The 21,076-nt window shown below is 54.9% G+C and overlaps 1 protein-coding gene across 2 annotated transcripts in view; it reads right to left on the minus strand.

The window, feature by feature from the left end:
• Positions 1 to 16,897: 16,897 nt before the first annotated feature.
• Positions 16,898 to 21,076, minus strand: part of MGAT5B (alpha-1,6-mannosylglycoprotein 6-beta-N-acetylglucosaminyltransferase B) — a 68,035-nt gene continuing 63,856 nt past the window's right edge. For both annotated transcript variants that reach the window (XM_068209441.1, XM_068209440.1), the window contains exons 15-17: positions 19,292 to 19,366; positions 18,581 to 18,855; positions 16,898 to 17,516 (exon numbers count right to left, since the gene is read on the minus strand). In XM_068209441.1, coding sequence (XP_068065542.1) covers positions 17,318 to 17,516; positions 18,581 to 18,855; positions 19,292 to 19,366 — 549 coding nt within the window. In that variant the 3' untranslated portion in view covers positions 16,898 to 17,317. The remainder of the gene's footprint in view (positions 17,517 to 18,580; positions 18,856 to 19,291; positions 19,367 to 21,076) is intronic.

Consider the following 21,076-nt stretch of genomic DNA (forward strand, 5'->3'; position numbering starts at 1 on the left):
TGCTGAACTTTCCCTGGTCAATCCTGCCCAGGCTGAGCTTTCCCTGGTCAATCAAAACCCTGTGAAGCTGCAACATCCTCCAAGAAAATGAGTAAAACAGCTTTTGCAGGCAGCAAACATCCCTGCTAGGGCTCCTGCAGCAGGAAACTTACAGCACCCATAAATCTGTGTGCAGCATCTTCTGAGGCCAGGCTGCTTTTAACACCCATCAAAAGCCACTGGAAAACGCCAAAGGAGATGAAGAGGAGAGTCAGTCTTCTGGAGATGAGCCCTGGCTGCATGCAGGGGAGGCAGCGCATTCACACACCCCCGTTGCCTCTGCTCCAGCTCCCCTTTGCTTCCAATTTTACACTTAGCAAAGATGCTGCTTATTCAGGCAGAGCCTTGAGCAACTGGCCCAGCCCCTGGGCTCGTGCTGCAGATGGTGCAAAGCACTGGAGAGAGGCTTGGGAAAAGCTTCCCCTCCACTGGCAGCAGCACAGTCGTGACACACTGGCAGCAGAGGGGCAGAAAGGCCTCTGCCCGCTGCCATCTGGCAGCCAGAGCCTAGGGAGCCGGGGCTGGAGGTGAAGGGGAAAGAGTTTCTCTGTTTTACCACTTGCAGGAAGAAGGAGGAGGTTAAACTGGGAGCAAGAGCCTGTTTACCAGCCTGGCTGGGAGCACTGAGTTGAACTGGTGACCTCTGCTCACCCCTGCCAGAGCTGCTCCCCGAGGGCAGGTGGAAATACAGGGTTTTGGTGCTGGGATGCACAGCGCAGGCATCACCAGACTCCATCCAGTGCTTGTTAAACGCCCTCTGGGAAGCAGCTTTACCCCAAAGGATTTGTGTGGGATTGCTGCTCAGCAGCACAAAGGTTTGTTCTGAGCAGGGGGATACCAGGGGATGAGAAAACATGGCATTTTAAAGCCTAAGGCTGCCCGGGGCTCCCTGGCATTTCCCTCTTTGTGATCCTGGCTTGTGCCTCCCAGCAGGTCCCACGGAGCCGAAGGGCAGCTGGGTGTGTGGAGGAGGTGATGCCACTGAGGATGTTCTGCAGGGACTGCTCAGCACTGCTGCAAGGAGGCTGGAATTTGGGTCAAAGAGGAGATCAAGTCAGCTGCTTGCCTTCCCCCCACCTGAGGGCAGATTTGGAGGCTCCCTGGGCACGGGAAGGGATCCTTGCTCCAGGGCAGCTTGGGGGACGTGATGGGGCTGGTCCCATCCAGCACCCTGAGCCCCAGGTGTGCAGAGCTGGGGGGCCACACCGAGCTGGCAGGTGAGGGGCACCTCACTGTCAGAGCATCAGGGACATCTCCCACAGAGACTGCTGAACCTGACATCCCTGCCCATGCTCAGGCCGCTTCATTTTTCACTTCTCCTGGCTCTGAGCTGCTTTCCAGCTGACCCTGGGGGCTCCTCTCCCCGTGTCCTGCCTTCCCTGTCCTTTCACCACAGCGCTGGGGTGCTCTGCCTCCAGCAGCACGAGGGGATGGCTGGAGGCAGCACGGACGCCAGAGGTGAAGGAAGTCCACCAGGATCCTCCTTGGCAGAGCCCTGGGCAGGGGAGGGAGTGCAGGACCACAGCCCAGAGCAGAGCAGCTCCACCAGTGCCACTGTGAGAAATGCTACTCACTTCCAAAAAATTAAAAAGGTTTATTAAAACCTTATGAAAAAATATAACAGAAGGCTGAATAGAGAAAATATTATGGAAGCAGAGGATTTTCCCCACCACGTGCTCATCCACACAATGGAGGTTTTGTCTTTTAACCCTTTGGCCCCTCCCAAAGTTTTGTCAATCTTCTCTGTCCAGTGGTGGAGATTTTTTCCTGCCATCCTGATTGCAGGTCAGGTGCTGCCACAGTAACGAGCCACCCTCCCAAATGTCCCAAGCCCAGGCTAGCCAGCCCCTGATAACAATGCAAAGCGGGGAGGAACATAACTATAAATCTATAAAACTTCTCTTAGCATATACATAATATTTGCCCTTTAATTGGGAGAGTCAACCATGGCATCACTCATCTATCACACCACAATCCAAGCTCACGCTGCAGTTTGGAGAACCACCCTGGACACAGGACAAACACCAAACAGGCTTGAGCATGGCAGCCAGCACTTCCACAGGTCCCTATTCCCATCACATCACACAGGGGGAGCCCACTGCTGCCTGAAAGGCCCTTAAAAAGCTTTGTTCAATACCTGTGTGGTTGTTAAAAAGCCTGGCATCGATTCTCTTTGCACATCCCCGCCAGCCCATCCCTCCCTGACCTCCCAAACCGCAGCGCTGGGATCCCTTTGTGTGGCAGCAGTTTATGTAACACATTCAAAATGCATCAAAACTCTGCAGAGGCACCTGCAGAAAGGCCTTCTGAGCACACCTAAAGCTGTTTGTTCACCAGATGGGAGACAGAGGGCACGAACTACTCACAGGGACATTGCAGAGCGTGCTCTTTGCTCGCAGGTCCTGGCACCACCCAGCAAACTTCCCAGGAATTGAGGAGTGCTCCGGATTTAATAGCTGCAGGGATGAGACTGTGAAAAATAAATGGGCTTTGTTTGGTAGCTTCCTGCCACTTGTGGGAAACAAAGTGGTTTCAAACACCACGGCTTTTAAAGCTGGGTATTTTTAAAATAAAGAAGCGAGGGAGATTTCCAGCTGACATCTGAGCAGCAAGATGAGCTTGGGAAGAGCTGGGGAAGGAGATGGAGGCTTTGGAAATGCTCAGCCCTTCTTCCCTGCCACAGCAGCACTGGGAGAGAGTGAAAGAGCCTTCAGCCTCACAGGGTCTGCATCACACAGCTGTGGGATGTGACCCCCATGAATGTCACCTCCCTGACGTGCCGAGGTTTTGTGCAGGAGCATAAAAGATTTTGGGCAGGAGCATCACCCCACTCACCTCAGGCTGGCATAGAGCAGGATAAAGAGCCTCAACCCCCAGCAGGCAGCTGTGGATACACAGCCCAGCAGCTGGAGGAGGGATTTCCCTTATTTACAGCAACTTCCCGGGACCCCAGGTCAGAACTGAAAGTGCTTTTTGAGAAGCTATTTAGACCTCTACAGAGGAACACACACCATCTCCATAAATTCCAGCTGTGTCGAGGGCAGCAGGATCAGAGAATGTGTCCTGACCACGAATCCATCAATCTCTTCAGGAAAGAATCAATTTTTATGTGCTCGTAGCTGTGGGGATTATTGTTGACCTTGTGCGATCATAAATAGAAGGCACTTTTGGCACAGTCCCTGCTTTCATCTGGCTCCTCTTTATCTTCCTCTCTCTCTGCACTTCCCCATTTTTGGAAGGTAGCTGCCTACTTTGCACCTGCCTACAGCAACCTCCTTTGGAAACATCCATGCATCTTTAGCTGCTAAAGGCAGAATCCTGCCAGAGAATCTCAGAGTGCTTTGGGTTGGAAGGGAGCCTAAAGCTCATCTCATCCCACCCCTGCCATGGCAGGGACACCTTCCACTGTCCCAGGCTGCTCCAAGCCCCATCCAGCCTGGCCTTGGACACTTCCAGGGATCCAGGGGCAGCCACAGCTGCTCTGGGAACCTGTGCCAGGGCCTCCCCATCCTGACAGGGAACAATTCCTTCCCAACATCCCATCCAGCCCTGCCCTCTGGCATTGAAGCCATTGCCCCTTGTCCTGTCCCTCCACCTCACTGCCAAAAGTCCCCTTGGTGCTCCTGGGCTCCATCTCCATTAGGGAACGCGGTGTTTGGGTTCCCCTGAGCAGGACACAGCCCAGGTGGGGGAGTGGGGCACAGAGCAGCCTGGGACATGCCCCCAGACCTTCACCATGCCCATTCACACCTCCCCACAGCTGTGCTTTGTGCCACTCTGCACCCACAGATTGATGACCCTGGGATGAGCTGGGCTGTTCTGCCCTCCTCCACCCAGCCTCCACAGCTGCAGGACCCCGCGAGGATCAGCCAGATCCATTCACAATCATCATTAACTCAGGAAAATTGGGACATGAAATCGGGACACTGGGACAACGCATGAAAATGAACTATTAATATTAACAATGGCCAGCCAAGGCAGTGGACAGCACAGAGCCAGCCAGCCCTGCTGGTTCTCTGGATTCTCAGCCCAGGCCTGCCTTTTCCTCCTTCTCCAGCACCCAACCAATCAACTGAATAAACGAGGAAGCAGCAATTAACCCGGCCTCTCCATCAGCCTGCTGCCCAGCCTCTCCCAAATGGAAGCTCACAGCCCTCCTGGCTGCTCCAGGCAGCTCCAGAGCACAAGATCACCAGTTATCGTTCACCCTCTGCTCAGCTCCACCCACACCTGGGTCAGCCTGAGCTTCCCAAAAACCAAGGACAGGCTCTTCCACAAGGCAGCTGGGGCAGGGCATTGCTGCCACACCTGCTGTGACCTGTGGTTTTCCATTCTTCCCACTCTGCAGCCTCTCCCAGAACATCTCACCTCATTCCTGGGAGCATCACAGCAGCTTTCAGCTCTGGGGTGAGCCACGAGGCTGGATCACGGCTTTAGGGATCCCCCAGGAATGAGGCAAGGCACAGGTTCTGTGAAATTACTGACAGAGAAAGAAAATATATATATATTTTTATTAGTTTTTTTACAGACCCATCTCCTGCAAAGGCAGGCAGGTCTTTGAAAGTTGGAGTGCCTTGTAAAATCTGGGTCAGTTTTGTGAGATTATTTTGAAGGAGTGGAAAATCATTCTGACAACATCAAACTACCCCGTTTTGGCTTTTTTTTTTTTTTTTTTTTCTTTTTCCCCCTCTGAATGAAGTGCCTTGGAATGACTTTTAGTTCTTTATAATCTAGTGAAGTTAAATCAAAGTTAGAGCCGAATAAAACGCCCCAAATGATTGGTGACAGAGCTGTGAACTCTCTCTGTGCAGCCGGCAGGGAGCAGCCGGGTCTCTCACCAGGCCAGCACTGCCACAGCTCATCAAGTGAGACAGTTCAATCGCCCCTTCCCTCTCCCTGCCCCTCCTTCAAGCCCAATTCCCTTCTCTTTCCAGGCCAGCAGACATCACCCTGAGAAAGAGCCCGGGGAGTTGTGCTCCCATCTGCGAACCGCTGGTGGCCTCTTTATGGGGTGGGAATGAGAAAAGGTTCGCATCGCGGCAGAGCAGCCCCCCCAGCTCGGGGAGGAAGCTGGTCACAGCCTGTCCCTGGAGGAGGCACCAAGGGAAGGTCCTGCTGAAGGCCACGGGCAGAAGCCCCCCACCATTCCCAGCACATGCCAAAGCCACCATCCCACGTGATGAGACCCACCTGGGGACATGCACCTGCGTGACAGCTCAGTGTGACAGCCCTGGGCATCGCCAGGATTCACTGCTCCAGTGGAGATCCCCCTGGGTCTCTGCACCCCTCTTCCAGGAGTGACTGACCCCACTCACTGCCTCACCTGCCCCAGGTGAGGCTCCGAGCAGAGCGGTGCCAAAGGGGACAACAAGGCCACCCCACGGCAGTGGCTCACTCCAGACCCTTCAGGGAGGGCAGGGGATCACCCCAGACCCCTCGGGGGGCTGCAGCTGCCCCATCTGTGAGAGGGCCCCCACCCCAGGGTGCTCTCTTGGCCACCACCTCCAGCCCCCTCCCCGCACAGCTCATCAGGCTCTGCCTGTGAGGACAGCAGAGAGAGCAGGTGATAATTTCATTTCCCTTGCAAATGAGCCCACGTTCCTTCCCCATCCCCAGCACCTCATCAGCAGAGCCATCATCCCCACCCCACTCACTTCAGCTCATCCCCCAGCCCTGACAAAGCCGTTCCCACCTCACCATCTCACTGCAGACAGGTTTGCTCACCAGTGAAGTTACTGCAGTTAACTATTAATATTAACAAGAACAACTTGCTTTTCCAGCGGACGTGGGTCCCTAAATCACCATCCAGCACCAGCTCCTGAAGCCCACCACCGTGTGGATTTGTGGCTTAGGATGGGATAATGCAAAAGGTGCCCCATACAGAAAAGGGCTTTTGTGCACGTGAGAACAGGGATGAGGTGTGAGATGTGGGTGCAAGAAACTGGAAAACCCCAACAGGTCCCATCCCAGCACAAGGACCCTCCCCAAATCCCCTCCACTCCTCACAGGGAATATTTTATCTCTGTTTCCCTACCCCTTGCCTTCCTCCATCGAGGCTTTCCCAACCCCACTGCTACCCCATGCAGGGTGGGGGTCCAAAACCAGCCAGCCCAAATCCACAAGCTCTGCCAAAGCTCTGCTTTGCTGTATTTCAGCATCCCTGGGAGCTCTCCTGGTCTCCACAGACCATTCCCATCACGGGTGCTTTAAACTTCACCATGCTGGAGCTCAGTAATTAAAAGCAAGCCTGAAACCTTCCCAAGGAACTCAGAGCAAAACCTAGCCGCAGAAAACTCCAGAAAACAGAGACTGGGAGCTCCTGAGTCCCCTCCTGGTCAGGGGAGGGGGGCAGGCAGTGGATGGGGGTCACAAGGGGCAGCCACTGGGTGATGGTGTCACCTCCTGAGGTGCCACCTGCCCGGGATCCCCACTGGGGTTAATGCACACACCCCAGTGGCATCAGTTCAGATCCCAGCAGTCACCAACCTCCCAGAGAGCTCTGATCCTGCCCTGCCTTGGCTGGAAGCCCTGCAGGGAACAGAGAAGGAGCCATTCAGGGGGGGATTCCTTCTGCCCCCCAGAGCTCTCCTCACCCAGCCCAGCCCCTTGGTGCCCCCCTACACCTCTGCCCTGGATTTTTAAGGCACTGGGGAGCCCTGACACACCAGAGACAGGCTCCATCCTGCCCCCAGCCCTCCTCCCTGCAAAACAGATGGGGACCAGGAAAAGCCAGGAGAGCCAGCAGGATCCAGCCCCACTCTCCTTAATTTCTGTTGAATAATTAAACCCTGGGAAGTTAATACTTTCTGCTTAAAAAACACCAATTCCAGTGTTTGTAATTACTGTTTTATTGAAGCATTAAAAATTAAAGGGCATCCTGAGGTTACAGTGAACACGAGAGCGGTGTTCAGCCCCAGCAAGGGCAAGCTGAGCTCTTGGGCACCAGCCCAGCACTGGGGGGGCACAGCCCCTCAATCTACCCCCAAAACCTGGGGGTCTGGGCCACAAGCCCTGCCCAGCCCAGACTGCCTCCCTGAGGAGAGAGCCCCCAAACCATCACCCCTGTGGCTGTCAGCACCTCCCAAACCTCCCCTCAGGGCACAGGGTGGAGATTTCAACTCCCAGAGGAACCTCAGGCCCCACAACCATCCATGCTCCTGCAGCCAGGCTCAGCCCAGAGCCTCCCCACCTGCAGCAGCACAGCCCAAATCTCACCTACCTCTAACAACACTTTAGAGGCTCCAGGTGCTCCCACCCTTCCTGCACCAAGGAATGGGCTCACTGGAGGCCAGCCTGGCCTCATCCTACTGTGTCCAGGCCTCTGGGAATAGGGAATAAGGGCAGAGAGGTGTTTTTAGTACCACAGCTGTGAGGAAACCTCCTCTCCTCCCTCCCTTAGGTCTCATGAGTTCCATCCCTTTGCCATCAATTCATCCCATCCCAAGGGGAGATAGCCTTGGGATTTGCAGCCAGAACATCTCCTGGCCCTGCAGGGCACGTCTGGGGTGGGAGGATGCCCTGGTATGGGGCAATTCCCCCACCCCAAGGAAAGGGGACACGGCCAGTGCTGTGTCTGACCAGGCAGAGCCACAGCAGAAAATGAAGGGCTGGAAGTGCCAGTGAGTGTTTCCATGCCCATGGAATGGGGGAGTGGGCAGGCTGGAGAATCACCAGCCCTGGGGAGGTGCTCAAACCTGCAGATGGAGGATCCCTCTGCCAGCTGCTGGATGTGGGGAAAAAGAGGGGAAAGGACACAGAGCTGCTGGGGGCACTGGGCAGGTGACCCTCAGATTTCCCACCCCCCCTGTGCCAGCCAGAGCTGTGCCAGTGATCCCTCAGGTTTGGCTTTTATGTTTTTCAGATTCTGTGCTGCTTTAGTGTGTGGGCCTGGGCTTCATATTATGGGATGGTGAGCTCTCTGCATGGAGCAAGGAGACAAAACAATTCCTTCTCCAGCTGGGGACCAAGGACAAATGATCCAAATCTCAGGCCCAAGAGCACAAACAACGTGGGCTGAGGAGAGAAAAACAAGCAGGATGGGACTGCATGGGCTAAAGCTGGAATGGGACAATGAACTCCAATGTGCCAATGGAGCAGAGCTGATCACAGGGAGAGCCCCCGGGAGCGCTCGTGCATTTTGGGACCATTTGGGTTCATCTTGGGTGCAGCCCTGGCTGGGCTCTGGTGCTGCCCAAGGTGGATCCATGGAGGAGATCCTTTCAATAAATCCCTGCTTTGTTCTTTAGCTCTGTCCAGCCTCTGCTCTAGGGCAGCCTGCACAAGGCATCACCAGGAGCAATGCTGGAAGGCCCAGAGGCATCCTGGAGTGTTTGAAACTCTGTGGCACAGGGAGCCTGGCCCGTGGGCAGGGTGACAAAAGCCACCTCGGTCCCCACTGAGGATACCTCCCTCTTGAGAAGGAGAGGCTCAGCCCAGAGGTGTCGTGGCCTCTCCTGTTTTCCCAAAGTCCTATTTCAGGAAGTGAAACAAACACAAAACCCAAACCAGAGGTGTTTTGCTGCTTTGGGTGGAGAAGAAGAGCAGTTCAGGGCTGTTCCCATCACCTCAGTGCTGCCAGGCCAAGAGCATCCCCATCCCTCCTGCTGCTCCTGCTGACCCTCATCCCAGTCCTGCTCTTGCCTCCCAGCCTCCTCTCGGGAGGTGCCTCGTGCTGCAATCCCACCCTCAGCTGCTTTCGTGTTCCTGTGCAGCTCCCAGGCCTGGCTGCTGCAGGTTGGGTGGCTGCGAGCCCAGAAAAACCCAGCAGCTCTGTGCCCAGAAAAACCCAGCAGCTCTGTGCCCACCACATTACCCCAGTCTGGGCTGCTCTGTTCCCCACTTTGGGCACTTGTTACTCCAGTGTGGCCCCTGATAACCCACACGGGGGGGATGCAGTGGGGCTCAGCCCTGCTCTGAAGCCTCAGACCACCCCAGCCATCCCATGCCACATGGAACACCATCCCCCCCACCCGTGACCGGTGGGATGCCCCCATAAACTCCCATGGTTTCCATGGCAGTCAGTTTCCAACCCTCTCGTCAGTCTCCATGGCAATAACTCTTGCTGCATCCAGGCTGGTGGGGCACTGCCAGGGCTCCCCAGAGCACCCCAGCAGATCCCCCAGTTTCCCCAGCACTCTGCCCTGCCAGCAAACCAGTACAACCAGTGCAGCTCACTCCACCTGCACGGACAGAGCCCGTGGGGTACCTGAGCAGAGGGATGAGGCACAACCTTCCTGCAAACTCCAGGAAAATCCAATTTCCTTCCCTCTGCCCGCCCCTCACCCCATCCCTGCTGGTTCCCCAGTGCTGTCTGTGTTCTGGGGCTGCCTGGCAGGTACTTGGCTCTCCCCCAAGCCGAGGGTTGCAAACCATCCCCGTGGCAGCAGAAGGAGACAAGCTTTGTAAAAGTGACGCATGGCAGATGCAGATTAATTTTATTTTACAGTCCTGCTGAGGCTTTTGAGCGAGTCACCGATACGGGACTAAAAATACCACCGGGGGCCTCGAGTTTTTACTTTTCCTGTTCAACAACACTTACAACAAAAACACCCAGCCAAAATAGCAGCTACAAAACTGGCTGAGCCCCTGGTGGGCGATGGAGGAGCTGGGGGTGGGCAGGTGAGAAGGCTCTGGCTGTGCTGGGGCGGCCAGAGGAGGAGGAGGAGGCGGAGGAAGAGAAGAAGCGTTCCTCTGCAGCAGAAGGAAGATAACCCCGAGATCTGTGGTGCACAATTCTCTGCAGCTTTGGATGATGCTGAGCCAAATGTAAGGAGCATAATCCTCTATTTTCTGTGCTGCTGAATATTGGCAGTGTGTTTTTGTCAGTGAATTTGTCCTTTCTGGTGTATTTAATGGAGCTTTGTCTGACTGCTCTGGTGCATCCAGGACCCTGGGCATCCAAGATTCCCTTGTGGCCATGCTGGCAGCCAGCCTTTGGGGAGAAGCCTCTCCAGGAGTTCATCTTTCAGCCTCCTGGCCAATTTTCAAGAGAGCATTGGCAGAATCTTTCCCAGTGCCCGGGGAGGAGCCAGGCAGGTGTGGGGATTTTACATCCCATGGCTCTGGAAGCAAATTCCCCAAGGTAACAGCAAAGGTGTGCTGGGATGCTCCCACAGGAGCTTTATGAGCAGGAGAGGGGTGCAGGGAAGAGGTTTAGGGGTTTTGCTGGTGGGATTTAGGGAGCAGGAGTGCAGCAAGGAGGGTTTGGAGGCAGGGCTGGGCACAATCCTGAGCTGCCCCTGGGATCAGAGGGGTCCAGAGCCCCTCGTGTGATCCAGAACAAAGCAGGAGGAAAGGGCTGCTCCATATCCCTGCTGAGGCCACCTGGCACTGCTGCGTTAACGTGCCCAGAGAAAGGAGGACAAGCAGATGTGTTCAGTCAGGCTCTTGGCAGCACAAAGCAGCAGTGGGGAAGTCCCTGAAATGTCCCTGCACTTTGGTTTTCTGGTAGGAGCCTGCTCAAACAGGAGCAGGAGCAGTGGAATTCGCAGCGTTCTTGAAAAAGTGGTGATGATGAAATTCAGTCAGGGGACACTGGGTCACACAGGGGTGTCCCCTCACCTGTCCCTCACCCTGGGGAGCAGCAGGTCAAGGGACCAGACCCAATCCCCTCGCCAAGGGGACACCCAGGTGGCAGCTCTGGTGTCAGGGACACGTCACTGCACATCCTGCTGCAGTTAAGAGAGACAGTGCAGCTGTGGCTTGGGGGAAAGATGATTGATTAACCATTATAACCCCAATTACAGCTCCTAATTGGGATTAATTTGGTGAGTTAATTATGTGTAGAAATCTGTTGCCTCCCACTTTTCTTTTATGAACTTGCTCCCGAGCCCAGTCCCAGCCTGGCCACACCTGGGCACAGCTGGGAGGGCAGAGGGCTGTCACTGCTGTGTGGTGACACAGAGGTTGTGGTGGCACTGCTGCTGACAGCCAGGGGGGCTCCACTTTAGCACCCAGCCACTGCCACTGTCTGACCCAGAAGCAGAGATGGCAAAGGGTGGGGACAGGAACCAAGAGGGCTGAGACCTCAGTGCCAACGAGGTCTTTGCAGAGGGGCAGGAATGTCACAGGAGCCTGGGGACAGCCAAGGAACATCTTCTTGCCCCCTGAGGGGCTGAGGATCTTCGCAGGTAAATCTGGTGGAGCCTCTTCCCTGCGCTCCTCTGCTGCTCAGGAAGATCCTGTGGGAGCATCCCAGCACACCTTTGCTCTTACCTAGGGGAATTTGCTTCCAGAGCCATGGGATGTAAAATCCCCACACCTGCTTGGACCCTCCTTTGTTTCCAGAGCAAACCATGCGAGGAAATCCTGGTGTGCCAGATTTGGTGAGAGTGAGGGACAAGGGGCAAACCACACCCAGGGGCTCCGTGGGCAGCAAAGGTGCAGGACTGGGAATGCCAGGGAAGGGAGAAGCAGCGGCTCCAGTGCCCAGGCTCTGTGCAGCAGCCAGAGCAGCTGGGGGTGCCTTTCCCTGAGGAAAGCCCTGCTGGAAGTGCAGAGCAGGATCTCCCCAGCTACAGCTTCTGCAGAAGGACATGGGGGGGTCCCTGTGGGTCCAGAAATGCTAGAGATGCTCTAGGGCTGGAGCTCTAGAGCCAGGCTGGGAGAGCTGGGGGTGCTCACCTGGAGAAGAAAAGGCTCCAGAGAGAGCTCAGAGCCCCTTCCAGGGCCTGAAGGGAGCTGATAACAAAGATGGGAACAGACTTTGTTTAGCAGGGACTGTTGTGATAAGACAAGGGGTGATGGTTTTAAACTAAAACACGGTCATTTCAGACTGAATGTAAGGAAAAAAATCTTTATAGTGAGAGTGGTGAGGGCCTGGCAGAGGTGCCCAGAGAAGCTGTGGCTGCCCCTGGATCCCTGGAAGTGTCCAAGGCCAGGCTGGATGAGGTTTGGAGCAACCTGGGATAGTGGAATGTGTCCTGCCCATGGCAGGGGTGGAATGAGATGAGTTTTAAAGCTTCCAAGCCAAACCATCCCATGATTCTGTGATTCCCATCTGTCCCAGCACTGTCCAGGCCTGCTGTGCTCCCTGTTCCATGTACAGACCCTGCCCTGCTCCCACTGCTGCACACAGCCAGACAGCTGGCAGAGCTGCTGGAGATCCCTATTATTTTTCTCAGCACTCTCCTGAAAATTAATTAATTCCATTAATTCATTAAATAAACATTCCTCCACGCTCTGAGCCAGCTGCGCACGGTGTCAAGCTGCAAGAATATCACTCATTGCCAGGCTGAATTTCCAGGTCCCAGTCCCAGTGACAGCAAACTGGGGGAATTTTGGAAGGAATTGGGTCTGGGAGTGAGGGTTGCAATGCAACATTCAGCAAAAAATGAAAATGAAATGCTTTGCACACAAAGCTCTGGCGTGGCTGCATTTCCATGCAGGTTGGGAAGTCTTCCCTTATTTCTTAGTGATGCTGTCAGATGCTTTGAATCCTTAGATGAAAGGCACTAAATTAGGCCAGATCGTTGTTTCCTGTTTTCTGGTTTATATTTAGAGAGAAGCTGATACCTCTGGCAGCTCTCTCTAAAAACAAACTTCTCTCCTGTTTCTAACTGGTCTCTGCTGGAACCTCAGTTCCAGAGGGTGAAGGGTGGTGGGAGCCCTCTGAGAGATGGAGAGGAGATGGGAACACTCACCATCCCCTTTCCTCTGGCATTCCTGAGCCAGCAGCCTGGGCTTGGGAATGGACACTTCATCCATTCCTTTATTTTTGCCCTCCTGATGCCCTTTGCAGGCAGCAGTGGCACCTGTGCCAAGGAGTCCTGGCTGGATGCCAAACCCTACAGAGCCACCAACCCCCCCAAGCATTCCCCTCTCTCCCCATCCTCCCTAAATTTAATTTCCCCCGTCTCCAGAGGAGCTGGATGCTGAGGGCTGGGTTCTGGCTCAGCTGCCACCTTCCCTGGGCTGGGGGATGTCCCATCCTGTCCCCTCCTCAGGCGGGCAGGAGAAGCTGCTCCCTCAGCATTTCTGCTCTGCTCTAGGGATGGCTCTTGGTATTTCTCTGCCTGCCTCGGAGAATAATATTGAATGGGCCTTATCTCTCCTGAGAAAATATCGATCCCGAGTTTTAAAGGCTTTCCACTAACGAGCCACAATGAGTGGTACCACTGCTGGAGCTGATAAAAATGGGAATGCTCACCCCCACTGCTCTGAAAAGGACTTTCACCCCCAGTCCACGTCCCTTCTACAAGATACAATAAAATAAAGAATGAAAAAGAAAGAATGAAAAAAAAAAGCAGAAGATTTTGCTGCTCCTTTCACCCAGTAAGTCTGAGGACAGATTTTCAATTTGTTCACTTTCTTCACAGCTCTGGGTTTGCCACAGGGAGAGAGAGATGAGGGAAGGGGACAGGAGATTAAACGCATTCGTTTATTTTGGGAAAGTCATCCTAAAGGGGGAAAAATATTAAAAAAAAAAAAAAAAAAAAAAGTAGGAAAAACCCTGCCATCAGGGAGACAGGCCTCAATTAAAGCAAGACCTTGAGATACACGAGGCAGCAGTGCCGAGCAGGCTCCATCAGCCATCCCTGTCAGGCTCCCGGAGGCTGTGTGGCAGCGAGATCCATCACCTGGGGAAATAACCGCGGTGCTTACATCTTCAGCAGCTCCTTGATCTGCTGATAAACCCGTTAGGGGAAATAAATGGGTTTCTCCTGCCCGGACCGTCCACATCAGCGATGCGATTTGCCGTTTTACCCAGCCGCTGATAAGCAGAGGATCAGGAGGGAAAAGCTCCTTTAAGCATTTGCTGATAAAGGCCGAGATAAGATCGGAGCAGCCCCCTGAGCTCCCCCGGCTGCGATTTCCAGCCCCGGTCGCTGCTCCGGGCTGGCTCCGCAGGGCAGGAGAGGTGCCGGGATGCTGAGGGGGGACACAGGGCAGGGACCACCCGTCCTCCCCCCACTGCACTGGCACGGGAAGGGTTTGGTGCCAGCGACATTAAAAATAGGGAGGAAAAAAAAAAACCCCAAATCAACTCCATAAAGAAAGTTCTGGGTGGAATTATTTAGAAGAAGAGTGAGGCTCAGAAACATAAATCGCTCCTGGCTTCATTTCTAGGTAAGGAAAATGGATTTCCAGAACAATATCATTCTTTTGACACGCCTGTCCTGGTTTCACAGCTGCCAGAAAGCAGGTTAGGAAAAAAAATGCAAGACATTCCAGCAGACTCTCCTGGGTGGATGCTACCAGAAATCTGGAAATGAAAAGGTCCAACCCCACCCTGAGGGGACCCCAGGGGCTCCCCACGCACCCACCCTGGCTGTTAAACAAACTGTCCCAGCCAGCAGCACCGGAGAGTGAAGCTGACAACTCCTTATTCCATTTTGTTTGGGTTTATTCACAGTTTTGACACCATTTCCCCTTCTTTTCCCCCTCCCAACTGGGGGTTTATTCCTTGCAATTAGCTGTGGGAATTAGAACCTCTTTCATATAGCAGTGACTCTGCTTCCCTTCAAATCTCTTTCATGCTTAATAAACTGTGAATTTGATGTTTGCATCCTCAGATCTCCCTTCCAAATGGAAATGTGTCCTGGCCAGGGTGACCAGGCTGGAGACCTGCTCAGAAAGAGCTTGGGAAGGCAGTTGGGATGCCCCAGTGATCACCAGGCACAAGCCAGGGCAGAGAAAAGCATTTCCAGGTGACGAAGTCCCTTCTGTTCCACAGCAGCTCCATTCCTTGCTGCCACCTCCACATCAGGGTGCCACTATGCCCCTGGCACACACACACCCCCCACATAACAAATATTTTTATGCCAATTCTGCACCCAAAAGTGGTGTTAACACCCAGCACTGGCATTCCCAAAGCAGCCCAGCCCCCAGCTTGCCCCATGGGATGCAATTAATGGGATTTTACAGAGCAAAGCATGTGGGATGTGGCAGGAGGGGCTGCCCCAGCACCCACACTCTGGTCCCTGCTACATCCAACATCCACGAGTGATGCTCCATCACCAACAGGCCAAAGGAGAAGCTTTTTGCCCAGGCAGCCCCTGAGCAGGACTCGGTGCCCACTAATGGAGCAGAGACACGACAGGCAATAGCAGAGCCTCACTCAGCCCCATCACCCACATTTACAGGCTGGCTTGAGATCCAGCCAGGTTCCAGACAGATCATTATTTCCCATGACAGCAGCGAAGGTGAGCCAGCCACCTTTTATTTCAGCCTGGAGAAAAATTCTCCTGCCAGGGGATAATTGGGGCTCTCTGCAGTGGGAGGCAGCGCTGCACTGCTGAAAGGTGAAGGCTATTTTAAAAGCAGCTGAGCAGAAACTGTGGAAAAAGCTGCCCAGGGAGCTGATGTGTAACAAGTGCTGCCTCACGAGGCATCCCAAGCCTCTTGGTCTTTAAAACTTGCTTAGATCTCCTATAAAATCTGGTTTTATTTGGCTTTTACAACCCTGGGAAGTGAACTGCTGGTGGTTCCTGCTGGCAGACCCCCGTGCCTCTCCCAGGCTGGCTCCTGCCCACCCTGGGATGCTGAGATGAGATGAAAGGTGATGTGGAGAGGTGTTGCTGCTCAGGTCTGCAAAGAGAGGCTTGTGCTGCTTTTATTTAGACACACGCTGGCTGCAAGACACAAAAATTGCTTAATCAATCCTTCCCCTCGGCCGGCGTCACAGGCAGGATGGAGGCTGCCCACACAGTTTGGAGCTGAAGATGATAAATTGCTCTGGGATAACGGCAGTGTCTCCAGCTCATCCAGGGCAGGATGTGGCCAGGCTCACGTTGGGGGTGCCCAGAGGACACAGCACCCTGTGTGACACAGCAGGGACACGGTGAGGGTGGCTGGGCTCTGCTCAGTGCTGCAGCTCAGCTGAAGGAATGGGAGTTTCTCCCAAAGTCTGGCACAGGGAGGACAGGCTGGAGGTGCCAGGGGTGTGGCACAGCTCCAGCTCCAGGGCAACCTCCTGCACTCATCCTGCCACTGCTCTCCATCAGTCACTGCGAGCCAGAGGGGACAATTCTGCCAGGGATCCTGCATTGACAGTGCCAGGTCAGGCTGCCACCCCACCAGCCTCCCTCGCCAGCCAGGCCAGGAGCAATTCCATGCAGGGAAGGGCTGAGGAGGAGTTTCCAGCCCCTGAGTTTCCAGCCCCTCATTTTATGGCATGCAGGAATCTCCCTATTCAACCTTGCAAACAGCAGCAGGGCTCAGCACCAACCTTACAACACCCTGCCCTGGTGAGCAACCCTACAAAAACAAACCAGGTCACCCCAGCCAGCTCCCACCCAGCCAGGGGACGTGCCAGGAGGGGACACATTGGCAGTGGGGGGGAACCACCCCCAAAGCAAGAGGAACAGCACTAAGGACAGCTGAAGAAGTAAAGAGTTCTATGGAAGATGGTTGCTTGGAGCTCACCCCTTGCTCTGCTGGCAACATCTGGGGCACAGAGAAGTCAGGATGTTGCTCTTCAGCTGCTCTGCCCTCAGTCAGTGCCCACCAGGAATTCCTTTCAGGTGCTGCAGCACATCATCCCCTCTGCCCGCTCAGCTGAACCCTGAGCAGCCCCTGTGCCCTCACCACCACCTCCAACCATCCCTGGGGGGATGTTCAGCTCCGTGCATGGCCCAGCAGGGTGAAGAGCAGCCTGGAGGCTGGGGGGGATCACTTTGGGCACTTCTGCCCTGCCCGGGGCAGCTGTCCCAGGAGCCCGCCCCAGCCCCATCCCACCACCGTCCAACCCACTCTGGCTCTTCCTGGAGCCACCAGGGCTGCAGTCCCCAGTGTGCCCATCTAACCCAGCCACACTCTTGTGCTTTGTCCTCCCCCAGCTCCACACCCACAACAGCCACCAGCATCACCCCTGTCCCCCCCACAATGCAGCTCTGCCCAAGAACTCCCACAGAAGGGCTGGGTGTGGATTCCCCTTTAATTTACCACTTGTCAGGGGGAGGGTTAAAAAAATCAATAAATAAAACAACTTAGGATGCTTGAAGAAGATGAAAACCCTGAAACTGCAGTCTGCTGGTGGCTTGTCCCTTTGCCAGAGGAGGGGAAGGGTGCCCCCAGCCCCTCTCTCCCCACCACCCCATCCCAGCGCCACCAGGTCCAGGTGGGTTCGGATGCGGTCAGACGATGCTCCTCGGGAAGAAAATGACCCCAAAGCTCAGGACGTGGTCACTCACAGCTGGCTGGTGGACAAAACAGCCCCCAGAGTCTGACAGCCCCGGCTCACCCACCGGGAGGGACCTGTCCCAGCTCCTCGGCTGCTGCGGAGTTCTGAGGAGAAGCCACCCGCTGCCGGCGTCACGAAGGCGGTGGGGATGCCGCGTCACAAGCAGTCCCTGCACAGAGCCACCTGTCCTTGGCGGAAGTCGCGGCAGGGGCAGAGGCGCCGGTACTTGGCGTTGTGGCCGGCGCAGCTGAAGAGCAGCGGCTCCTTCTGGAGGTAGCACTCGCGGACGTTCTCGGCCACCGCGGGGTACAGATGGTTCATCTCGTACTCGGTGCTGTCGCACGCGATGCTGAGCCTGGGGGCCAAGGCAAGGCGGTCAGGTCAGGTGAGCAGCCTGCTGGGGGGTCATTGAGGGGTTTTGTCCTTGCTGGGGAGGTTCCTTTGCTGATCTGTGTTTGCCACCCCTTGGCCACACGTGAGTGCTCGTCACCAGCCCAACACACCACGCAGCAAGGGGAGACCCTGGCAACTCAACCCTGCAGCCCAGAGATCCCCCCGACCCACAGATGGCTCAGAATCACCCACAAAACCCCACCCAAATCTTAGGAGTTGGACTCGTTGGTCCTTGTGGGTCCCTTCCAGCTCATGAAGTTCAATGGTTCTCTTACAGCCCCTTGCTGACCAACTCTCTGTGGACACCTCCTACTGCAGATAGCATTCCCTGGAAGGGACAGGGGATCAGTGAATGCCCACATGCTCCCTGGTAGCAGGGATTAGGCAGAAAACTGAGGTGGGCATCAGCAAAAGCCCCGAGGAGCAGCAGAAATGCCCAGTGTGGATTTTAACACTCGTCCCCTCCCAGAGGGAACAGCAGCACTGGCATTGCCCTCCCACCAACCCTTCTCAACGGACAAGTCCCTGAGCCAGCTCGTTTTAACGTCTGGAGGAGGACGTGCAGGGGGAAAGAGTGAAAGCCAGGCCCCAGCTGTAATTTATCACATAAAAATGTCAGCGGGACATGCGGCGCCTGCCTGACCAGCGTGACAGCTCCGGCAACGCTCGCATTTAAATTGCCCGGAGAGCAGCACAGAGCCCAGTGGCAGATTTATACTCTATTAAAACTTCACCACTGTGTGTTCAAAAAGCACTTTTATAGAGAGAGACATTAAAAAGGAGAGAGCATGCTGGAGGTGCAGAGGAATGGGGTTGGAAAGAGGCTGAACCATGCCTGGAAAGGCTGTTGTTGCCTGCTGAAGAGTGAAGCTGGGTGCTGCCTGCACTGCCTTGGCCATGAGGGCTCATCACTGGGATTTTGGGAGGGGGAACATGAGGAAAAAGGGTGCAGGGGATGGGGGGAACAAAGAGAACATCGTCTGGCTGGTGGCCCCCCACAAGCTCCCTGAGAAGGCCCCAACTCACTGGAGAAACACCTCCTCCTTGTTGAGGAACCTGAAGAAGGTGGGCTCGCAGACCAGCCCATGCCGCCGGCACGTCTCCGTGCACGTGTGCTGGGGCTCCGACACCCACACCTGCAACGAGGCCACCGGGGGCCACGCCTGGGGGACCCACCCGGCACTGGGGGACCACACCAGGTGGGTGGAGTTGGGGGACAGGGCCAGCGGGCTTGGAGAGCTTTGCATAGCAGGACTCTTGGTCTTGGGAGATGGAGGAAGAGATGATGTGGTGCAGAAATCCTGGTGGCAGAGAAGATAATGGGTCAGTGCCCTGAGATGTTAAGAGTGGGGAAGGGAGGCCGCTGGTGGGACAGGAGGGCACTTGGGATGATGACTTTGCTCGTCAGGTTGAGGTCACCTGCATGCACAGATGGCATCTCCTGCTATGGGAGAGGGACCTCTGCTTCTCTCACCTCTTCTTCTCCCAGTGCTGCCTTATTCCCTGCAGCAGAAAGGCCCTGACCCAGCCCCAGCACCCCCAGGTGTCCTCCACCAACCCCCAGCACCTTTAGCCCATGACAAACCTCCCCCAGCCCCATCTCCTGGTGCTCTCTGCAGTCAGGGCACTGGCTGCACAATGCCCACGGGAGAACAGAGATGCTCCCCAGGGAGAAGAGAGAAAGCTGGCCACGAGGACAGAGCTGGTTCCCCAGGGAGGACAGGGATTCTCCCCAACCTGGTGCTGAATGTAGGCGTGGATCCGCTCCAGCATCCCCTCGCAAGTGTACTCGTAAGGCAGGTAAGGGTCCACCTGTGAAGGGCAAGAGCAGAGCACAGGCAGCAGGTGGGGACAGCCTTGCCCTGCCCCCGAGACAGCAGAACCTTGGGCATGGCTCTCCCACCCACCAAAGCCCACGACTCGTGTCTGTCCAACAAAGCAAGCAGGGAAGAATCCTAGGGCTGGAGAAAGCTCACAAGCCATAAAGTGATAAAGAGAGACAGAGATGTACTTTGGGTACAAAATCACCCCATTCCACTTTAATCTCCCTTTTCTCCACTTTTAGTAAGTTTCAAAGCAGTAATCAGTAATTCAAATCAGTAATTTAGTAAGTAATCAAATCAGTTTTCATCCAATAGGTCACTTCAAACTAAAGCATGAACTGTTCCAGCCCACAAAACACTCTGCAGCTGTGGGCAAGGGAGGAGCAATCTTTAAAAAAAATATTTTTTAAGGAACTTTCTGCCCTGGGAAGACATATTTTCCCACACTCCCTTATTTTTCCAGAGAGATGTTGCATGAGGTGCCAGTCCTGGGACCTCCTTTCCCCTTGTGTATCTCTACAGAGCTTTATTCAGAAGGATTATAAGCAAAACCACCCAAAGATAATTAATCCAGAAAACACTGCTGCTTCTATTTTCTGAGCTCTGCACCTCCAAAATAGCTATTTCCTTTTGAAGTACCTGTCAAAACCAAGCTCAAAGGCTCAGTCTGCTGAGAACCCTCTAAGCATCTCCCTGCCATAAATATCCCACCTGAGATCTCAGCCAGGCTGGAAATCACAGCTGCTTCATCTAATTACAGATGTGCACGCTAATCAGGGCTGACACAGTGACAGGCACCAATCCTGCTTCTGAATTCCTGATGGGCTCTCAGTTAACTGGGGCAGAGTCCTCTGAAAGCAAAATTGCCTGTCTTGGTTTCAGAGCCACGCTGGGGCTGCCTGGCACCGGTTTGGAGGAGACAAACCACCCCTTGCTCAGCATCACCAGTGCTCAGTCTCATCTCACCACTGCTTCCATGGGGGGCTTTTCCCAGGACCCCCTTTTGCCAGGCATAGTGCAGACATAATCCCAGGAACTGCCTCATCCCCCAAAACACTACAGCACATCACACAAACCCTCCTTGCGCCTGCACATGTATCCAGAGGTGATGCTCCAGGTGCAATCCCACCTCTCCACAGGCTCCCAGGGGCCCTGGAGGATCCCTGGGGATCAGGAGTGGGCTGGAGCCCACTGCATTCCCTGCTCCTCCAGCTCCTTTCCCTCTCAGGGGGACCCCAAAGGCTCTCACTTCCCTCTGCTCCCCTCTCCAGGTTTTGTTAGGATTCAGCTCGTGCACTCAGGACTGAGAAAATGCCAATTTTGAGAAGATAATTGTTTAATTAAAATCTGACAGGCTCGGCCTCTTCTCAACAGCCACGTTGTTAATGGCACTCCTCACATCGGGGAGCTCAGGATGTCCCCAGAGCCCTGGGAGGGAGGAGGAGAAGGAGGAGAAGGTGGAGGAGGGGGATCCTGAGGTGGGGATCACTGCATCCCACCCCAGAATGATGCACAGGATGGCATGGGAGGGAATGGAGGGGCTGGTAAGATGGACTTTGCCATCCTTCCCTCAGGTGGGAGAGCTTCCCAGCCCCAGTGCTCTCTCCATCAGCCAGGCAGGGAGTTACTGGTGTCCCCTTGGGAATGCCACCACGAGAGCCCTGCATTTAGAGTCTCCAGCTGGAAGGGAGGATGAAGT

Source organism: Anomalospiza imberbis, chromosome 19, assembly GCF_031753505.1.
Source record: "Anomalospiza imberbis isolate Cuckoo-Finch-1a 21T00152 chromosome 19, ASM3175350v1, whole genome shotgun sequence".
NCBI lineage: Eukaryota > Metazoa > Chordata > Aves > Passeriformes > Viduidae > Anomalospiza > Anomalospiza imberbis.